The sequence below is a fragment of the Vipera ursinii genome, assembly GCF_947247035.1.
Source record: "Vipera ursinii genome assembly, chromosome: 5".
NCBI classification, from domain to species: domain Eukaryota; kingdom Metazoa; phylum Chordata; class Lepidosauria; order Squamata; family Viperidae; genus Vipera; species Vipera ursinii.
Genome location: NC_139518.1, coordinates 59,059,618 through 59,081,499, shown reverse-complemented (window position 1 = coordinate 59,081,499; position 21,882 = coordinate 59,059,618). Strand labels below are relative to the sequence as shown.

Here is a 21,882-nt window from a genome sequence, read left to right as displayed (position 1 = left end):
GCTGGCAAAGTGAGAATACTTCAATTAAAGACTCCTTAAGGCAGAACTGCCAAGTTTGCTTCCAGAAGTTTCCAATTAAATATCCAGTCATGTCTGAATGAATGTCATATGTAAGATTTTCTTTTCTTTCAGTGTATCTTTTACAAAAGAAAACTAGGTTGGTTGAATGTCTTTTTAGATGAAGACTAAAAAAGAGAAATAACGGAGAGACCAACTAATTACTATAGCTGAAATTTGCCTCTAGAATAAATCTGTGTGAGATATTCTCCATCTTCAGGAATATTTTGCCTTCTTTGTCCCATCATAGTGGAATGTGTGGGATGAAACAAAATGTAATACAAATGCTTTGTCTACTTCAAAAGAGCCATTTAGAAAGAGACAACTTTATAGTCAGAGGATATCTCATAAACAGTAAGATGCACACATTATGCCAGATAATTGTGGAGACATGGTGTTCTGTTTCTGTTCTGCTGCTTGGCCACATGATAAGCTGTTCCTTCTGCCAAGAGCAGAATTGTGATTTGATGCACCGCTATGATTTTCTCTGAGTGAATACATATGGCCTGAGTGGCACATAAAGAGGAGTTTTATGATTGTCATCGCATATTGAAACCATGGCAATGGGCCTTCAGGGTAACATGACTTTATTTTCTATCCTGAAGGAAAAGAATAGCATTATGTGGCTGAGCTGTTGTCAGCAAGGCTTCTGTTCCGGCCTCTTCCTACAACTTGGTTCAGAGAAGAGGGTTTCATACCTATATGAATTACAGTTCATTGATGCTGAATGTCAGGCAAACTAATTTTTACTAACTGTGGTTTGTTGAAATAAGCCAGCTGCATAAGCTATTTTTTTTTACCTCATAGTTGGATGTAATAAGGAGCTATGGTTAATCAAAGGCATGAATGAGAATTTTCATACTCATTATGGTTTTGTGGGGATAATGACTATATTTAATAGTAAAACATTGTTTAAATGCTAGCCTTCATGTGAAACTACCTGAAAAAAAAATCTAAAATGTAGAATGTGAAGTTTTTATTGATCAGATAAAAATATAATATACATTACTGATATTTTTCTTTGAGAAAATAATTTAACAGTTTAATGGGTTTTACATGTGTTAAGTCCACATGATCTTAATATGAAAATCTTAATATAAAAATAGGATGACTGGTAGGTGATAGTTTTCTTCAATTCTTTTTCTTGTTTCTTTTCTTTCCTACTAGATATGTGGATATGGAATTCAAACCATATGTTAGATCATTGCTTAATGTTTGTTTGCATCTGCTGTAAAAATAGCCAGTTCTCCAGGGACAAACTTAAATTAAAACTGTTATAAAATACAGATAGTACTTGACTTATGACTACAGTGGACCCTGGAATTTTGGTCACAAGTCATTGTAGTCAGTAGTTGGGTCATCACATGCCCATACTCAATTCTGCATGTGTTTTTACGATGGTTGTAAAGTGAGTCACTGCTTTTGTAAAGTGAATTATGATTTATTTTTTATTTTTTATTTTAATTCCATTTATATCCTGCCCTTCTCCGAAGACTCAGGGCGGCTTACAAGCTTAGCAGTAGCCTTCATTCTATGTATGTGCCTGCTTATTAGGGCTTTCACCCCCCCCAAGCGGCATTATTACAAAGTCAGCTTATTGCCCCCAACAATCTGGGTCCTCATTTTACCTACCTCGGAAGGATGGAAGGCTGAGTCAGCCTTGAGCCTGGTGGGATGCGAACCTGCACTAATTGCAGGCAGCTGGTGTTACTTAAGGAGGCATTAGCCCACTGCTCCACCAAGGCTCTTAAATGAATATATGCAGTGGGCATTTCCTGCCAGAAAATGGCAAAATAGTTGCAAATCATGGTTACATAACCTCAGAACTCTGCAACTGATCATAAATGCAAGCTGGTTGCCAAATGCCTGAAATGCAATTGTTATGGCAGTGTTGTGGTGGCAGACATAACTTCAAGGATAGATTGTAAGCTTTTTAAAAAAAACTCTACACTCATTAAATGACTAGTCGTAAGTCAAGGATTACCTGTAAGTAAAGGTTGTCTTTGATTCACTATACAATCATGAGGTTGGTATTTATTCCATATTTATAGTTCTTGTTATAGTTAAGTTTGCTTGCCTGATTTGTCTAGTTTCAGCATCAGTTAGGCTTTTCTGTGCCTAAAGTTGAAATCTTCTGTGCTGAAAGGATGTAATATCACCTAAAATTTGGCATTATTATGGGTAGTTTGATTTTCTTTAAAATAGTTTTTCATACATTCTGTATAAATGATTATCCTGAAGATAGTTATTTGGCTCAAAAATTACCTCTTCCACATTCGGATGACTAACCTGATTGGTAAAATATGGGCTATTTCAGATTTTATTTTATACAAAGAAAAATGCTCCAAATATTTAACATTGAGATTGTGTTATAGAAAGAGAGCCATTTTGGTCTATGGTAGAAAAAAAATCAGGAGCAAGAGCTTCTTTTCCAGCTAACAAATTTTATTAAAAGGTATAAGCTTTCATGAGCAAATTTTATTAAAAGGTGCCAAGTTTCATGAGCTTCACCCATTGGTGGGATTCAAATATATGAACAACCAGTTCTCTGTGTGGATGCCACTTCCGGAAGTCCATTCTGGGCCTGGGCAACAAAAAAAAATAGCTACCGGTTCTGCCAAAGTGGTGCGAACTGGCTGAATCCCACCACTGGCTTCACCTTGTTTCACGCACTTCATGGAGTAGATAGTGCTTTTAATAAAATATGTTAATCAGAAAAGCTGCTACTTCATTTTGATTAAAGTGGCACTATCTGTGGTGAAACAGATGTGTCAGGAAAGATTTAATTTTACAGAACTGCTTTTAAGATTTACTTCAATTGATGGATTATATACCAGTGAGGATGCTGGTTTGCTTCTAGTTTTGGGCTTTAGTTTTGAAGGGAAAGAGTGGTTTTGGAACAAATAGTCCAGATGTGGCATTTCTCAGCAACTCCTTTCAAAGAAGCTTCCACTTTTCCTAGACATGGTTGTCCTCCACTATTGCAGCATCATCCTCAGAGCATTTGAGTTAATAAATTCCTTACAGGTGCTAAATCTGGACCCTTGTGCACTCTTAAAACACCCTTTTGCTTTTAAATCCAAAGCAGTACCCATCCTATTAACTTCATTATCTTTACACATCATGTAAATGACTATGGTTGAAGTAACATTGACATAAGCGATCACTATTTTCATTTTATATAAATATCCTGATTTTTTTTGTTTTTTAGCCTTTCAGCTAGAATTAATTTCCATTTGGTTAAGACAGATGAAGTGAAAGAGAAGATTTGAGAGTTCATTCTCCAGATTTGCTTTCCCCAACTTGATACCCTCCAGTTGGGTTGGGGTTGCAAATGCTAGAATTCTCAGCCAGTATGGTGAAATGGCAGAAATTCTGGGACTTGTAGCTTCAAGGTGACAGCTCAATGTGTATTTTATTTAGTATTGGGTTCATTCTGTTTTATCTTCTCAAAACAATAAACTATCAGACAAATTGTTCTTAATGTGCAGTATATTTTTGTTACAGCAGCAGCCAGCCAAATTAAGATAATTGTAATTACTATTACCTTTGCAATATCAATTTTTTTTTAAAAAAAGAGATGCAGTAAAAGATAAAGAGACCCTCCAATATTCATATAGATATGTCCATTTTGTCTTCTTTCCAATGTACATTGCAGTCTTCTAAATGGTCTCCTAAGCTCCTCAGTCAAATTTCCCAGGGGATTCCTTGTGTTTTCATATCCAAGCACAAGCCAAGTATTTTTTTTTAGATTGGCCAAAGTTGGACATCCCAGCAGAAAAGCTACATGCTTAATAGTAATTTACATTTGTCTACACGTACTATAACAGGATTGTTTTATTAAGTTTTCATATCTATATTACGCAGGAGACATCTTGGACAAAGAGATATTTGAATTTGATAAATGGCATGCTATTGTTTGCTTGATTTTTCAGGGACAGTATAGACCTTCTGATTTACTATGTCCAGAGACATATACTTGGATATCCCTTGAGCAATGTCTACCTTCCCTTGAACGTTCAAAATATTCTCGCCTCAATCAAGACTTAAAAATAGGTATGTGCATAACTTTAGATCATTGGATCCTTTGCATTTTTAAAAAAGGTTGTTTAACTAAATAGATCACCTTCAGAGTGTTATCAATTTATAATGTATAAGGTGACTGTATTCCTTTAGTGTCTTTCCCAAGCTACCTAAGAAAGGTAGCTTGGGAAGGTAGCTTTCCCAAGCTACCTACCAAGTTACCTAAGAAAGAATCCTATGGTCCATTTCATATATTCACCAGTGTCAAGTGCTGAAATAACTTGATGGTGATGGAATAATGAAAACACACATACATGTACATATAGCTTCATTGAGCGAACCGTTCCATAAGAAAGCCCTGTTAAATATTTGTACCCTGTGCAGTGTGACATTTTGTGTAAAGGTAAAATGTTTGTAAGAGGTAATGTGAAGAAGTAGGAAGAACATATGCTTTCCACTATTCCACTATTTCATTATCTATTCCTGAGGAATGTATGAATTAGGCACAGTCTCACATTATATGATATTATAGATCTGAAGAAAAAATAGCCTTCTCTTTGAAAAGCCCTATTTGTGTCCCACACAATATTTTTATGCTTCTTTAAAATTTGAAGCTTTTCCTGGCATTGACCTTTAGGCAAAATCTATTTTTTTCTAAATTATTTGGTTACAGAAATAAATGATTCTTTATATAAATATGAAAGTGCTTGTTTGTTTCTGAATACTTTATCCAGAAGAAAGTAAATCAATTTATAGTTGGTCAGAGTTGTTTATCATGCTGTTTTCCTTGAACAGTACAGGATATAATGAGGAGTTTTCTGACTTTGGCTGATCTGTAAAGCCTGAATTAATTCTGAGATTAAAACAATGCCAAAACAGGCATTGCATGTAACAAGAAGATTACACCGCATTATAAATTGAATTCAAGTGAAACCATTTGACTATGAGACAGACAAAATGCTGCCTTGAATAGGTGGTCTAGAAAAGATTGCTAAGATGAAGGAACTAATACCCAAATAACAACAATGATCTTAGCTTAAAGAATTTGAACATTCGTACCAATTCTACTTCAAAATAATAAATATAAAAGTCTGCCTCTTTATCCATAATGAATACATAAGTCCAGACACAATGTGAATTCATGCTTGGATCCTGTGGCTTAAGGAAATTAAAACATAATGCCTTCTATGAACAAGAGTCATCAAGATTTGTGCAGCTACTGGCATGAAGGAAGCAGTCCACCATTCCAGAGCTTGTCTCCTGCAGAATACCTCCTCCTTTACAGTCATCAGATAAAAAAGGCTTTAATTACTGTTTAGTGAATATAAATATCAGGTTAGACAGTGGTATGCTCTGTTTCACATGCTATACTTTGCCATAATGATGTGCGTTATGCAGTTGAATTCATAACAGAGTTTGTTAGATCACCCAATTCATAAAATAGTTGTCAGAATTGAGCAACTAAGAGGACAGAATTTATATTTTCCTATTACCAATATCTATAAATGACCACCAGATTACTTTGTTTCAGAAATAATGTATCATTCACTGAATATGGTGAGATAAAAATATTATTTATTCTAATATTGATACTTGTTAGCTAACTTTGGAAGAATTCATTTATTGGTGGTCAGTTCTTCAAACCAATAACACCATAATCTATCATGCCAAAAATTGATTCTACAGATGTGTAACCGTATAGCAATTAGTGATGAACACCTATTGCTATAATGGCTATCACGAATATTTGACTTTTTTCAGATTGGGAGCTGAGTTGGCTTTTTAATAGCACAGAAGAGCTAGTGAGTGAAACCAAAGTCTCTCTGTCTCTCTGCGTTTCTCTTTCTCTCTTAAATTAAACCTTTTTAAAATTAAAGAGAATTAATATGATAATTCTTCAAGTTCATATTGAATAATTTGCTCCATCTTTCAAACCAAAACCAACCATCTGGGAATACATTTTAGAGAGTTCTACTTACTTATAATTTTCAGACGTATCGTGCAACCTTGGTCTCAGTATACTTCTTGTTTAAGCAGTTCAAATGCACTTTACTTTTCTAGTATTAAAATGCCTTTTAAACAGCTACAGTGCTAGGAAAAAATGGAAAGGAGTCTAACAAAGCAAGCATCATCTTCACTGGTTTGGATTTAAACACTAGTTATATTAACACACGTAGCCAATTGTGGACAGTAATTAATATTTATATGTTACTTATATGGAAGGGTATAGGTCTATACTTATGTTTTATATAATATGTTTAAATGTGTTATGTATGTATACACTTTGAGAGCAAGCAACTAAATTTCATTTTTAATGTGTGTCATTATGTCCACAGTAAAAAAATGACAGTAAAGGTTATCTATCTATCAATTGGTACCGATTGTATTTTGCTCTTTACTTTGCAAACTGCAAGACACAGATGCATAGAAGCCAAATAAATAAAATAACCATAATAAAATAAATAAAATAGTCCTGAATACCAATGCAATGTTCCTCAGACTTTTACGATGGAAAGAATTATCATAAAGAGGTACTTGACCTTTTAAAGCTTATGTAATTTTGAAACGGACATGATCGCAGGAATAAGATATACTGAACAAACTGTTCTATATGCTTATAAAAGATTGGTTAGGATTTTCTAGCATTGTTTTATTTGCTTCCTTTTTATAAAGAAGCAAATTACACTTTGTCCATTGAAAAGACAATATAGGCTGCATGGTTATTGTAGTTATTGCCAAATAATAAAACATGTGTTTATATATATATTGATGTAAGCAGCAAAATTTTACATAGCCTCTAATAAGGCAAGCCCATATCCCAAATTTCTTAAGAATATATTGTAAATAAATTTTATTTTTTAATAAACAAAAAGAATGGTTGGATACATAAATAATTTTAATGTATGTTGATGCTGCCTTTGTGATGGAGAGGTTTAAAAGAACCCTTTGAAAGTTGTGAAACAGACTTATTTTCTCATAGTTCTTAGCAAAACCTAGAAGGTTATTGTTCCATGAGTTACAGAAGAGGAAAAATGTGTTGATGTATTCCCAGAATTGCTGTAGCTTCTTACATTTTGGATCTTGCATCTGTTCTTAATCAACTTTATAAACACTTGAAGGCATTTAAAGTTCACAATCCAACATGATCCTTGATTGTAAAATATGTTTAAACAGTACCGATAGTGCTAATGAGCTGTATCCAAATTTGTCAACTGAATTTTAGTATATGCAAGGAAACCCTAATAAGTAGATGGATCACTGATGGCTAAATAATTCTAGCTATGCTGTGATATTAAGAAAAGAGAACATTTTTTTCTCAACAAAGGATTGTTATGTAAGCAATGTTAATGTTTGCTAATAAATAATAATTCTCCAAATGAATGGAAGCATGTTTATGCTGATTATAATTTTGTAAGATTTCAGTTTCCCATCAGCTAGAAGACTAAAAAGGAAAAATGGAACTAGTGTTAGAATAACATTTATTGTGTTCATAGGATGAAGTCTAAAGCTATGTCTTAGGAAACAAACTATGTGGAAAGTCTAAATATCACTTCAACATTACAGTGCTATATATTCCATGGGGATGATAGATGACTGACTTCAGCCTAATGCTTCTAATGTGTATGCCTGAAAAGGGATTGTTTAAAGACACGTTATACAGAAGTGGTGCTGGAACTACCTACATTGTTGTGTTTTGCATACCCATTGCTTATGATTGTGTGGGATGGAATTCCCAGCAGTGCTCTATATATTGCTCCTTGCTGACTTGTTAGAAGCCTAATCTGCTGTCCAGAGGCTATATTCAATAATGCAGTGCTTGTTATATATCTATATTTATTAGTTATCCTTTACTTCCAACCATATTTAAATAGAAGGGATTATGTACCGTATTTTCCGGCGTATAAGACCCGGCGTATAAGACGACCCCCTACTTTTAAGAAGTTTTTCAAGGTTTTTTGTCTTATACGCCGGAAAATACTTACATGCCCTGCCCTCCCTGTCCGTCGCAGAGGAGGCGAAGGCCCGACTGGCCCCGCCGGCCCTCCCACTGCTCCCGCGCTTCTGCTGGCCCCCGAGACACAGCGTTTCCCAGGCGGCAGGCAGCGCCGGAGGGCAGCCGCCACCCGCCACGGCTGGCGCCCCTCCTGCTTTCCCCCCCAGGCCTTGAACTTCTCCCACTCGGCGCAGGGCGGGGCAGCTCTGCCCACAGCCTCTTTTTCATGTGCCGCTTCCCTCTCACCGTCGGCCGAGGCGTGCTTGGCCCGGGCTCCCGGTTCCTCTTCCCGACCGGCTTCCCGCCCTGCCCCTCATGGAGCTGGACTGGGCGTGTAGCCTCTCGGTGTGGCTGCTTTTCCTGGGCAGCCTGGTGGTGTGGCTCCTGCGCTCGGACCTGTTGGTGAGCCGGCGGCTGCTGCTGCGCGTGGGGCTGCTGCCCCTCAGCGCCGCGCTCACGGCAGCTGCCTGCTGGCTCGTCTCGGCCAGCACCGCCCGGCGGAAGCGCAGCATTGGACGGGAGCAGGACTTCCCTGCCGGCTCCCGTCCGATGCTCTTAGGGAAGAGCGAGCCGGCAAATGCACGCGCACGCAGGACTTCCCTGCCGGCTCCACGCTCTTCGCTCTTGAGGCAGCTGCTGCCTCAAGAGGGAAGAGCGAGCCTCAAGAGCGAAGAACGTCGGACGGGAGTCGGCAGGGCAGTCCTGCACACGCGCGCACTCCCCAGCTGCTAAGGAGCAGCCGGGGAGTGCGCGCGTGCGCAGGACTGCCCTGCCGGCTCCACGCTCTTCGCTCTTGAGGCAGCTGCTGCCTCAAGAGGGACGAGCGAGCCGGCTCTTCCCTCTTGAGGCAGCAGCTGCCTCAAGAGTGAAGAACGTCGGACGGGAGTCGGCAGGGTAGTCCTGCACACGCGCGCACTCCCCAGCTGCTAAGGAGCAGCCGGGGAGTGCGCGCGTGCGCAGGACTGCCCTGCCGGCTCCACGCTCTTCCCTCTTGAGGCAGCAGCTGCCTCAAGAGCGAAGAGCGTCGGACGGGAGTCGGCAGGGCAGTCCTGCACACGCGCGCACTCCCCAGCTGCTAAGGAGCAGCCGGGGAGTGCGCGTGTGCCCAGGACTGCCCTGCCGGCTCCCGCCAGACGCCACCCACTGATTTTCCGGCGTATAAGGCGACTGGGCGTATAAGACGACCCCCCCCAACTTTTGAGAAGATTTTCAGGGGTTCAAAAGTAGTCTTATATGCCGGAAAATACGGTATTATAGGAAATCAAGACTTAGCACTCATTGGAAGCAAAGATAATGAAACAAAAACTCATATTTTGGACACATCATTTGGGCTGATATATCTGAAAAATATAATACTGGACAAGGTAGAAGGAAGTAAAGAAGCTGACAGTTGCAAGAATTGTGTAATGCAGCAAGAGACAGCACAACTTGAAGAACCTATATCCACAGAGTCACCACAAATTTACTATAACCTGACAAAACATAACAGCAAGCATACTTTTCTTCATCCAATCTCCTTTCAAAATGGCCACAAATATCTTAAGTCCCTTAGCAGCCAGCAAATTGGAATCTCTTACATTATATCCTATCCTAAGTCCACATAGTAAGGCAAGAGGCATGAACCAACAACCGAAATAAAAAAATCAGCTGAGAATACTTAAAAGCAGACAACAGCATAGCTTAGAGTCTGGTCAACAAAGTGAAATACACAAACTGGTTAGGCCCAGAGAAGAGTCCAGTGTTTGAAACAAAATTAAATACGATTTGGAATCAAGGAACAAAATTGTTTCAGGATTTGACTGCCTCCAGACAGAGGCTTAATTGCTGCTAGTTAAAATATTGGACTCTTCAGGAGTTACATCCTATAGTACCTTGATCCAAAGGCGTTCTTCCAAGCAGTTAAGCATTTCTTTGTTTCTACCCTTTGGCTCTGTATATAGTAGTGTTGAGGTTTGCCCAAATTGGGGAAACCTTCCTTTACTGTCCCAGCTTGGTAACCTTGGACTATAACTTCTCCAGGATTGGAGAGATGAGGATAGTGGAAGATGATTCTACTGATATCTCAGTGGCACCAAATTTTAAGATTCCTTACTCTTTCCCTGTTCTAACTCTTTTTTCCTGGACAGAGATTCAACCAGGCAATGCTAACATTCGTATATTTAAAATATAAATATTGACCCAAACTTCTATCATGAAAAATGATTAATCTGAATTTAAAAAGTAGCATAGTATGCTGTATATATGCTCCATGGTATTTACTTGTAAAATTGATCCTGATGGAATCATTTATACTGTAGTCAAGAATAATATTTTTATGTGTCATTCTTTAACAGCTGTAAAAGGTTTTTAGATTCCGTTATATTCAGTTAGAGCCATTCTGTTTAAGGGTTACAATGAACAAAGTGATTTTTTTTTCTTTCGACTGGCTCTTGGCATTGGAACAATAGCTGAATTCAAACTGACTAAATAACTAGTACTGTTGCTGTGACAGGAACTCTTATTTGCTTTTTTGAGATTAGTTTATTCATAAAGCTACATTAAAAGAGTGTGGGGAGGATTGATAGTATTAATTTAACTTGAGGGGGTGGTTTGGTACTTTTGATCTCATTTATTCTAAAATTTACTGTTTTTTTAAAGACGAGCTAGATAGACTTTTAAAAATGGAATAAACTGTTAAAGTTCTGGATTATAATTATTTTGTGTATGTGTATATTGTCAACTTTGAAAATGAGCATGGCTGCAGCCATATTTCTTAATCATTTTTGGTTGACACATTGAAAGAAGGGAGAGGGGATTGCCAGGGGCTTCGCTAGTCAAAATAAACCTGTCAAGCCCCGTGGACTCGACATTAACGGGTTGGGGGACGATGATACTTGGGGAGGTCAGTGATGCTGCCGAACAGCTGAGAGGTTCCTCGGCTTGGCGCCAGGTCGGTGATGAAGCTGAACGCCAAAGGCGTCTCTTGGTTTGGCCGCCAGACAGCTGTTCGGCACAGGAAACCCCGACGGAAACTAGAGGCAGGGATGATGCCAGGGGAGACGATGGGGATGGTCCTATCTCCTCTGCGAAACCACCAAACAGCTGAGCAGCCACGCCTCCGACAAACAGCTGATTGGTGCAGAAACGACACCCGGCAGCGAGGACTGAACAGCAGACTGGAGAGGAGAGCCAGGGGCCTGTGTTGCTGCTTTTCAAGTTAATCACCAGATGCTGGCTAGTTAGATGGGGGGTGGAGCTGAGGGGAAGGACTGTATGTAAGGCACTGGGAGAAGATCACTCCCAGCGCTGATTTTGTTTGCCGTAATTAAAGCCGGTCAGACCGTTCCAGTTTTGCCAGTCACCTTGTTGTCCACCACTTGCTTTCTGTGGGAACCAGGAGTTAGTAAGGACGCTGACACAACCTTTGTCCCGTGGGAACCAAGGTCATTGACTGCTCCCGGGACTGCGGGCTGGGCGTTTCATGAATAGCCCACCAAGAAAATGTATTGGGGAACTAAGTTGCTTGCATAGCCTTAGGGGCGGGATTTCTTAACTTTGTATCAGGGAATTGGTACATGTGTCTTCAGACTTGGTTTCACTTTTGACACGCCGATACTTTGTATTGGGGAATTGTTACATGTGTCTTCAGACTTGGTTTCACTTTTGATGCGCCAATACTTTGTAACTAATAGACATGTTCTTTGAGGAAATTCAAAGCCTTGGAGTTCTGTTTTATTTGTCTCTGTCTGTCGGAACCATGACATATATGTGTGTATCTACTGACTGCAGACATCTTCCACAACCTTCATCAACATGATTTCTATTTCTCTCTGGTTTTTTACTCTAATGGATCTCCTTGGTTCTTTTCCTGGAAATTTCAAGATCCAGTAATTAAATTCCAAATGTAACATCAAAGAGGGCAGGACTAGATCAATACCTGGGATGACATGATTATGTTTCTTTTAATTTTCTATAGCACTTTGTTTAGTATAAACAGAAAAAGCTAAAACAGGTCACCACATAGCTGTGCCTGATTTTACCATCTTTTTTGCGGCAGTGGTTAAGCGAAATCAGCAGTTTATCCAATGAGTGTTTCTTTTGCCAGAAAGAATAAATGCCAGAAACCTGCAAAAAAATATATATCATAATTCACAATCATGTACCTGCAGGATGCTGCAAACTTCCATAAATGTGAGCCGATTATCAAATGCCCAAAATGTCACATGACCACGGGAAGTGTGTGCAGCCTTTGGAACTTCAAAATTGGGTCTGAAATACCCTTTGGAGGAGGCTGTTGTATAATTTATACAGTCACTAAGTAACTGGTGGTTAAGCTAGAACTACCTGTAAGTGATATACACACATAAACAAGCAAATAAATGTTGCACAGGGTGTGTTGAATGGAGACCACCACAAATTACTTTTAGAAGTGCACATATCACTCCTGGAACTCTTCAAGGAAAATAGAATGAACTGGCACTAAATAGTTAAAGCACAAAATGTTCTGCACATCTCTATTTTTAATGTTTATTTAGGATTTTAACTATTATTCACCTATTATAATTGTTGCTTTAACAAAGGATAACTTTGTGAGAGCAGCATAAAACATTTTTTTTTAAATGAGGTGAGAAGCTATCATCGAGGACATTCTAGTGTGAACTATTTGTGGTCTTACCTACTCTCTGTATGATCTTTATTAAGTGATGGTATTGTACTCAAAAAGTGGCTGCATTTACCCGTAATGCTGACATAATCCTTTAAATTATGGTTGCTGGAACAAACCGTTTGTGCTAGTAGGGCAAACATAATGCAAAGCCACAGTGGGGAGCTATTTTAATGAAACCCAAATAAAATGCATCATATAGAAACAGGTTGTGTTGTAGTACTGACTCTTTGTGTAGCTGGCCAGTCTCAACTTGAATGGACTTTGCATTGCAGTTCTAGAATTCAGAAAGTGTATCCTGTGGACATACATGGCCTGCTAATACCTATTGTGTGACTACCGGAGCTCCCCCATAATGTGTTTTCCTATATGTTTAGAATGTATTTTATTCATGAAAGTGTATTTTACTCATGAAATAAGTACACAAAAATGAGTAATTAAAGCATGCTTCTTGACATAGTATGCAGTCTCATGCAACTCTCCAGATAATGGAAATTTTGACTCCCTTCTCAGTTTCTTATTCAATAGCAAGCCTGTTTTATCATTGATGATTATATAGTTGTTTAAGCATGGCTAGTGTGGAGCCATATGGTCAAGGTTCTGGTCTAGTCACACAGCTGTCACACACACACACACACACACACACACACACACACACACACACACACACATATCTCAGGATGGAGATGCTGGGGTGGGGAGCTTCCGTTTATACTGTTGGTGTCTGCACTGTGCTCATTAGAAGACAAGAACAACATTCACAGGTGTGGACACACATGGCTACACACAACCATGCCTTTAATCTAGCAGGGACCGAGGCAATTACCAGTGACAACACTAAAGGTGGCCGCTTGTTTAAGGAAGCTTGGTTTTCAAACCACTCCTCCATCAACCGGCATATAGACCTCCCCCCTGCATACCAGGCACTAAGAAATTGGGAAGAGGAACGACGTGCGCGACATGAAGACAAACAGCACAAGCATTCACAAATTACCTCATTGCATCAAATCCAAGATTGCACAAGCACACAACCACTCTGCAATGTCGAACACAAGGAAGAAGAGCAACAACCATTTAAGACCCCTGGCATGAGAACACGGACAATGACCAGAGTTATGGCTACAACACATGGAGTTATAAACAATTCACTTTTAACAACAGATACCCAGAGACAAATACGTCCCAAAAACGGATGCGCGACAACTCAAAGAAATACGGCAGACCTCAACAAACAGATCTGAGCATGCTCCATGAGCAGAGTGCAGACACCAACAGTATAAATGGAATCTCTCCACCCCAGCATCTCCATCCTGACGACATTGGCAGTTGGCCAACGAAAGCTTGATTTTTAGCATTAAAAACTCTTTTAGTTTTTAATTCCATCCCAGTGTTCGTTTGTTTGTTAATTTTAACATGCCTGGGATTCGTATTTTTAATCTTATCAAGGAATATACCAAAGATCCACATACAAACACCCGCGAAAACCTCAGAAAACAAATATCTTACCTCTACGGGGAGGAAATCCACCAGCTAACTAGGACCTACGAAAAACTCAAAGTACGAAGAGCTTCCATTCTGTGTGACCTCACATTCCTACGCAACTTCTGAGATCAAAATTTAATCCCCACATCCTTCCAATTGAAATTCCACTCCAACTCTGCAGCCATCAAACGCATCCTGATAAGAACCGAACTGGCCCTAATCAGAAATGAACTCCACACAAAAAGATTCCTCCTGGACCGAATCAACAGAGACCTCCTCACACTTCACCTCAAACTCAGCAACAAGATCCACCCCACACTTTGGGACAAATTCAAACAAATCGCTGTCTGGAGAGCTGAAACAGAGACTGCCTACAAAACAGACACACACACCAATAAACTCCGAAGACTAAAGGAACGCCAGAAACAAACCCCTCCTCTCTCACAGCAACACATGAAACAAACTGTGCACATCTCAGATAGGATTCTCACCAAAGCCGAAACCAACATCCTGTCTAAAGGATTTAATTTTGCAGTCGCTCCCAAACACATTCCCACGGAAACCATTATATGCGGAGTCGAATCCAGCCTGACCAAAATTAACCCTGACGACGCCAACAAAATCAGACTCGAAGTTACCAACATCCTCTGCACCAGCAAACCACCCAAAAGCAACTTACCCAAAGAGGAACAGACAGCACTACTTAACCTAAAAAAAGACACCAGCATAATCATTCTGCCAGCAGACAAAGGCAACGCCACGGTGGTAATGAACTCGTCTGACTACCATACCAAATTATCCAACCTACTCCGAGACTCCACATACAAACTCCTCAAGACAGATCCCACCACCTACCTGGAAAAAACCACAAAATCCAAAATAAAAGCCACCCCCATCAGTGAAGAGATCCAGCAAACAATCATTCCCAGAGAAAAATCATCCAGATGTCCTAAGCTCTATGGTCTGCCCAAGATATACAAAGAAGGAACCCCACTCAGACCCATAGTCAGCTCCATAGGCTCACCTCTACAAAATCTAGCCAAATTTCTTGCCAAACAACTACAGCCTTACGCAAATTCCATCACCTCACACATACAAAACTCATTCCAATTCATAGAGATCATAAGTAAACTAAACTTACAGCCCTGTGACCTACTTGTGAGCTTTGATGTCATATCCCTCTTCACCCAAGTGCCAATCAAAGAAGTCTTGACAGCTATCCTAAATAAATACAACCCCCCAAAACACATCCTAGATCTGACCAACCACTGCCTATCAAACACATACTTCATCTACAATGGACAAAGATACAAACAAATGGAAGGAGCACCCATGGGATCACCTTTTTCACCTGTCATCGCAAACCTCTACATGGAACACTTTGATACCCTCGCTCTAGAAAAATCCAACCACAAACCCAAACTCTGGCTCAGATACGTAGATGACACCTTCGTAATCTGGCCACACGGCAAAGAAAAACTGGATGACTTCCTCACACACCTCAATAGCCTACACCCCAAAATACAATTCACCATGGAAACAGAAGCTAACAATCAACTTCCCTTCCTTGATGTCTTAGTCTACAAGAAATCCAACGGCTCCCTAGGACACACCATCTACCATAAAAAACACACACAAACCGCTATCTGAACGCACTCTCACACCACCACCCAGCACAGATCAACTACGTAGCCAAGACACTCATCTCCAGAACAAAACACCTAGCCGACGAACAACACCTAAAAACCGAACTACACACTCTCACTAATGTACTAACAGCCAGTGGATTCCAAAGAAACATGATTGCCAATTTAATCCGAAGAGAGACACTCACAAAAACCCAAGACAGAGAACAAGAAAATGGCAAAGCCCTCCTCCCATACTTAAAAGGGACCACAGACAGAATCAGCAAGATCCTCCAAAAACACAACATCAAAACAGCATTCTACACAGACAGAAAAATATCCACCATCCTAAGAAACCCCAAAGACATAATTGGGTTAGAAAACCAAGGAGTATACGAAATCCCATGCACCACCTGCCCCACCACATACATCGGACAGACCAACAGAAGAATAAGTGCACGCATTGAAGAGCACAGGAACTCACTCAGAAAGGGAGAACAAACTTCATCCCTGTTCCAACACTTTAAAGCCACGGGACATGAAATTGATTTTAAAAAAACCAAAACTATGGCCAAAATTGAACATTTTAACAACAGAATAATCAGAGAAGCCATTGAGATAGAAAAACGCCCCCACAGCATGAACAAATGAGATGATACCTCTCGCCTACCAGCCATTTGGAAACCCGCCTTGATTGACAGATGAGTCCTAACCACCAAGAATGATACCAGACCCAAACTCATGATAACATCACATGACATCACCACCACACAACCATTCAAAAAGCAAATCTAACCCACAACGATAACGACACACATCCACAAAACAGAAACCTAACTACAGCTGCAACATCAGCCACTTTAAACCCCTCCAAACCACACAATAAGCAAACCGACACCCACTATAAAAACATGGCACCACCACAAACACGGAGCCGAACAAAAGCAGCACAACTCACCAGTTCAGGTCTAAGGCTGGCAGCTGAGACCAGCCCATCCACTCAAAACACACCCCCACCCAATCAGAACACAGCCCCCATTCAAAACACACACCCCCAATCAGAACACAGCTAACCCCCCACCCAATCAGAGCACACCTCCACCCACAGAACACACCCACTCTGGCAGTTTAAAAAAGAGGAACAAACAGCCACTACCACACACTTCTCTCAGAAGAACGAAGCTGAAGCCACCAGCCTGAGGATAATGGATGAGATTTCGTCGAAACGTTGCCCTGATACCTCCAATTCTACATGGGAAAAAACCCAAATGACCAAAGATCTACAAACACCCGTGAATATGTTTGTGGTGGTGCCATGTTTTTATAGTGGGTGTCAGTTTGCTTGTGTGGTTTGGAGGCGTTTAAAGTGGCTAATGTTGCAGCTGTAGTTAGGTTTCTGTTTTGTGGTTGTGTGTCGTTATCGTTGTGTGTTCGGATTTGCTTTTTGAATGGTTGTGTGGTGGTGATGTCATGTGATGTTATCATGAGTTTGGGTCTGGTATCATTCTTGGTGGTTGGGACTCGTCTGTCAATCAAGGTGGGTTTCCAAATGGCTGGTGGGCGAGAGGTATCATCTCGTTTGTTCATGCTATGGGGGCGTTTTTCTATCTCGATGGCTTCTCTGATTATTCTGTTGTTAAAATGTTCAATTTTGGCGATAGTTCTGGTTTTTTAAAAATCAATTTCCAGGGCTTTTTTTCTCATAGAACGCTCAGAACGGAGTTCCGGCACCTTTTTATTTATATATATATATGAGCGGGGTGAAGGGGAGATCTACTATTAGTCCATCAACCACCTGTGACTAAATTCCTTGCTGTTTTTATAGGTATGTTGCTCACTTGACATGGGCTACTAGTTCATATTTATACTTCTTTTTATCTTTGTTTGCCATATAAAACCTGGTGATGAAATATTAAGGTGATTCTTAATTACTTTCAGATAAGCATTTCCTGGCAAAGTCTTGCATGGTCAAATTTAAATAAGTAATTATTACTTTATGCGATTAATGTATATTCGTAATTACCTTGCACATAATCCATAAATAAGACACCTGAATTGAAACTATAATTTGTGCAATTATAATTTGACACAGTGTTCCTTAGAGGTTGTAACACACACTACAGACAGACAGACAGATACACAGACAGAGAGCTGCCTGCATCAAAAAGCATTTATTAGGGATTATGGAATGTATAAGTCAGTTTATATTTATATTAACTGTGTATAACATAAATTTAATGCATAAATCAATATAAAATTTACACCAGAAAATAGTGGAAACTAAAACAATAGCAGATGGAATTGGGTTAGAGATTTTGCAACTGTTGTGGTTTGCAGATTGAGCAATCTCAATCTTTGTTCATTTCAATGGTTTTTGTTTGTTTTCTTGATTTATTTGGTAATACCTATGTTAAAAAAATTCATTTTTGTATCATCTTTGTTCATTTCAATGGTTTTTGTTTTCTTTATTTGGTAATACTTATGTAAAAATGCTACTTATTATTCAGAGAGGTAGCTATAATTTAAAGACAGTTATGAAAATTGTATGACATAGACCATAGCTAAATCAAATTTTATTGTACTACACATATGATTTCTCTTGTTTATGATGAAAGGTGGACAGGCACAAGGTGTTATATTCAGTCAGCGACATGCAAGTTTGAAGAACACAGGCAAATTTTTAAAAATAGTTATATGGCAGCTTCAACAAAATCTCGATCTAGGAAAAGTCAAAGTCAGGTAGAAATGGTTCTCCAGTCTTAAATTTCAATGTTTAGTAAAAGAAATAGGATTGGAAAATATGAGAGTCTCTTTATGGGTGTTTGTTTAAAGATATGACTTTTGGTGCCAGAAATATTCAGGTTGCAGCTCCTACTGTATTTAAATTTAAATAACTCTTCTGTTCTTTTTTAAGAAAAATTCATTTTATGATGAACTTCTTTCCCAGAATTGAACTTGAAACTAGAATTCTTTCCCTAATGCCCCCCAGAATTTTTGACTAAGGAAGTAGAAATACATAAACCTGATAGAATGTTAGAAAAATATTGTCTACACAAATGGCTAATGGTTCTAAAAGCCACTAACAAGTTGAGTCAGTGTTGGGAATTTGATTGCATTTGTCAACATTAAAGGAAAAGTAAATTTGGGCTTGTTGAATAGCAAGCCTTCACAACATGGAGCCTTCTGTTCCTTTATGGTTTGTTATGTTTGAAACAAAATGATTAAGTAATGATTAAGGGATGCTGTGCTTTACAGATAGGTATCCATATCCTGATATTTGGAAACATTCTCAAGGAGAAAAGAGTCTCAGGTCTTTGTAATATTCTACTGTAATAATGAAGAGGCTAGAGAATGTTGGCACTGTTTTGAGACAAAGCTTTTTGTACTGATATAGGCTGCCAGTTTCCCATAGTGAACTTGTACAATACCTTGAGATTATCAAATGTTTGGATTCGTTCAACTTTCTGTTGATTTGTGTGCTTTTATAAAAAACCTGCCTTAAAAGTAGGAGGCCTTTCCATTCCTGCTTTTCATTTTTGCATCAGTTCAGCATATTTTATAAAAATGTGTCCAGATAAATTGTGAAATGGGTTTTAAAGGTCTTAAAGTCCTATCCTAGTTATAATTTGTTTAAAAATCTATTTTTTTCTTAATTGAATATATTAATATATCTTAGTAACAGATGTTTAGTGTTAAATTTAACAATGGAAAACATTATGTTTTCAGTGATTGTTTCTTGAAAGAAATTGCTTATGCAACTATTTAAATTTTGTTCTCCATTATAACCTATGCTACAAAATTGTATAATGGCACCAATACTATGATTATTTTATTCAGTAATAATAAATAATTTCTTGACATAAAAATGCAAGCCCACTATGGTTTTATAAGAAAAATAAAATGAGATTAACTTCAAATGGAAAGGTTTTATGTCACAAGGTATGGGGTATGACTCCTTTCAAGGAACTCTAGTCAAACATTTTTATATATTTTGTACATATTTTCATGATTCAATTTTTTTCATTACTCTAAACTTAATAATAATATTCTTAAAGAGCATATATCACGTTTTACTCAAGCACAATTAAACTTTTTAAACCTTACAAAATCAGTTTTGTTTCCTGATATTTATATTAAACATAGCTTGCATACTTGAAAATAGTGGTGATGAAGAAATAAAACCTTTGTATGGTTTCCTGTACTTAAAACCTGAATAGAAGTAATTCAGAGAAGTCCATAAGGCTGTGATAATGCTGCTTATGAAAATCAGGCTTGAAGCTGAAAACTAAAATAAATTCACCGCCCAATATATGATGTACTTTCTAAACATAATATTGCTGCCCTATACAGTTTGATGTTATCTCAAAAAAAAATATCTAACATGTTGTTTGTTCATTTAGCCATTGCAGTTTGTTAATATTTCTGTTTCCTTTTTCAGCTGATGAAGGGATGATGAAGGAACTTGATCAAGTTCAGGTTCTCCATAAGAGATCAGTTATGCCTTACAGGGTGTATAAGAGAAATCGAAAAGGACCAAGTGATGAAGAAATTGTTCTGCAATATGCCACTCTCGTGGGACAGGCATGCTTGGAGAGGATGTTGCTTTTTCGGAGCTGAATATTCATTCTGTAGATCAGGGGTCCTCAAACTTGGCAACTTTAAGACTTGTGGGCTTCAACTCCCAAAGCTGGCTTAGGAATTCTGGGAGTTGTAGTCCACAAGTCTTAAAGTTGCAAAGGTTGGAGACCCTTGCTGTAGATGTTCCAGAACAATGTTTTGTCACACCACTGCAAGATTCCATATCTCTGCTATTTTCTGTTGTTATGCGTATTAAAAAATATGTACTGTGTATCCTTTCCTGCCTGGGAATGAACATGTTGATAAATTTTAGCATAAAACATTGGTTTTGAGTCTTTATAATTAAGGGTTTGGCAGAATATTATAGTGACAGAGTTCATGAGATTAAAGTCCTTACATTTTCAAATAAGTGAATAGGATGAGTATAAAAGTGAGGGGAACATTTGAAGTAGCATTTTGTAGGTATTTACAGAAGAGAATATTTAAAATCAGCTGGGTGATGAAATATAAGTTGTGAAATGTATAAATATTTCAGAAATTTTATATTTTCTTTAACTACTATCAGATAATTAAATATTTTGTTCTAGTGTTATTTCAGAATTCAGTTAGTCAGATACTTGGAAGTAAGCCAATGTTTTGCACTATGCTTCAGTGTCAAAAACCAACCACTAACTAGTAGAATTGGTGCCTAGGATTGCTATTATATCAGAGGTCCCCAACCTTTTGGGCATCAGGGACCGGTTTCATGGAGAGAAGTTTTTCTACAGACCAGATGGTGCGTGGTTTTAAATGCTGCCTGCATCCCACAGATGGGACTTTGCTTGTCTGTGCGGACTAGTTGCTGGCATGCCGTGGCCCGGTACCGGTCCACAGACCAGGGTTTGGGGACTCCTGTATTATATGACATAATATAAAGCCATCTAATGTGTATCTATGCACTGCATCCTTCAAATTATTCACTGCAATCTTTTAAATGTTTGCTTTAAATAACATAATTGTATTGAAATAACCAAGAAGTTTGCTGATTTAAGTTTTTTTTTTTGTAATTAAATTGACACTTCGGGAAATGTTGGAATTAAAATGTTTATCAAATTACCAAAGAAATTAATTTAAATATGTAGATTAAAAGTATATTGAAGTACATCCCATTTTTCTTTTGTTTTATATTCTTAATGTTTATGTCAATTGTAGCATTCAGAGAATTAGTTTTCAACACACCATTAAAAGATATCTTATTTGACACAGAACAATGTTTTAACTGAGTATTCAGAACTTTTAATGCTAGCTATTCTGTATTTTAAGCTGTAAAATACAAGGCTATGAAATGCAACATTCTGCGGTCAGTTTATATTTTTCAGACAACTTTGATTAGTCCACAGGTCTGCAACCCGCGGCTCCAGAGCCGCTTGCGGCTCTTTCAGCTGTCTCCTGCGGCTCCCAGTCCTCTGCCATGTGCAGTCCAAAAAAAAAAAAAAGTGGGA

The 21,882-nt window shown here is 38.6% G+C and overlaps 1 protein-coding gene across 6 annotated transcripts in view; it reads left to right on the top strand.

Moving 5' to 3' along the window:
- ATE1 (arginyltransferase 1) overlaps window positions 1–21,544 on the top strand; it is a 79,298-nt gene extending 57,754 nt beyond the window's left edge. For all 6 annotated transcript variants that reach the window (XM_083364412.1, XM_083364408.1, XM_083364411.1 and 3 more), the window contains 2 exons: window positions 3,993–4,113; window positions 20,262–21,544. In XM_083364412.1, coding sequence (XP_083220538.1) covers window positions 3,993–4,113; window positions 20,262–20,440 — 300 coding nt within the window. In that variant the 3' untranslated portion in view covers window positions 20,441–21,544. The remainder of the gene's footprint in view (window positions 1–3,992; window positions 4,114–20,261) is intronic.
- The last annotated feature ends 338 nt before the right edge of the window (window positions 21,545–21,882 follow it).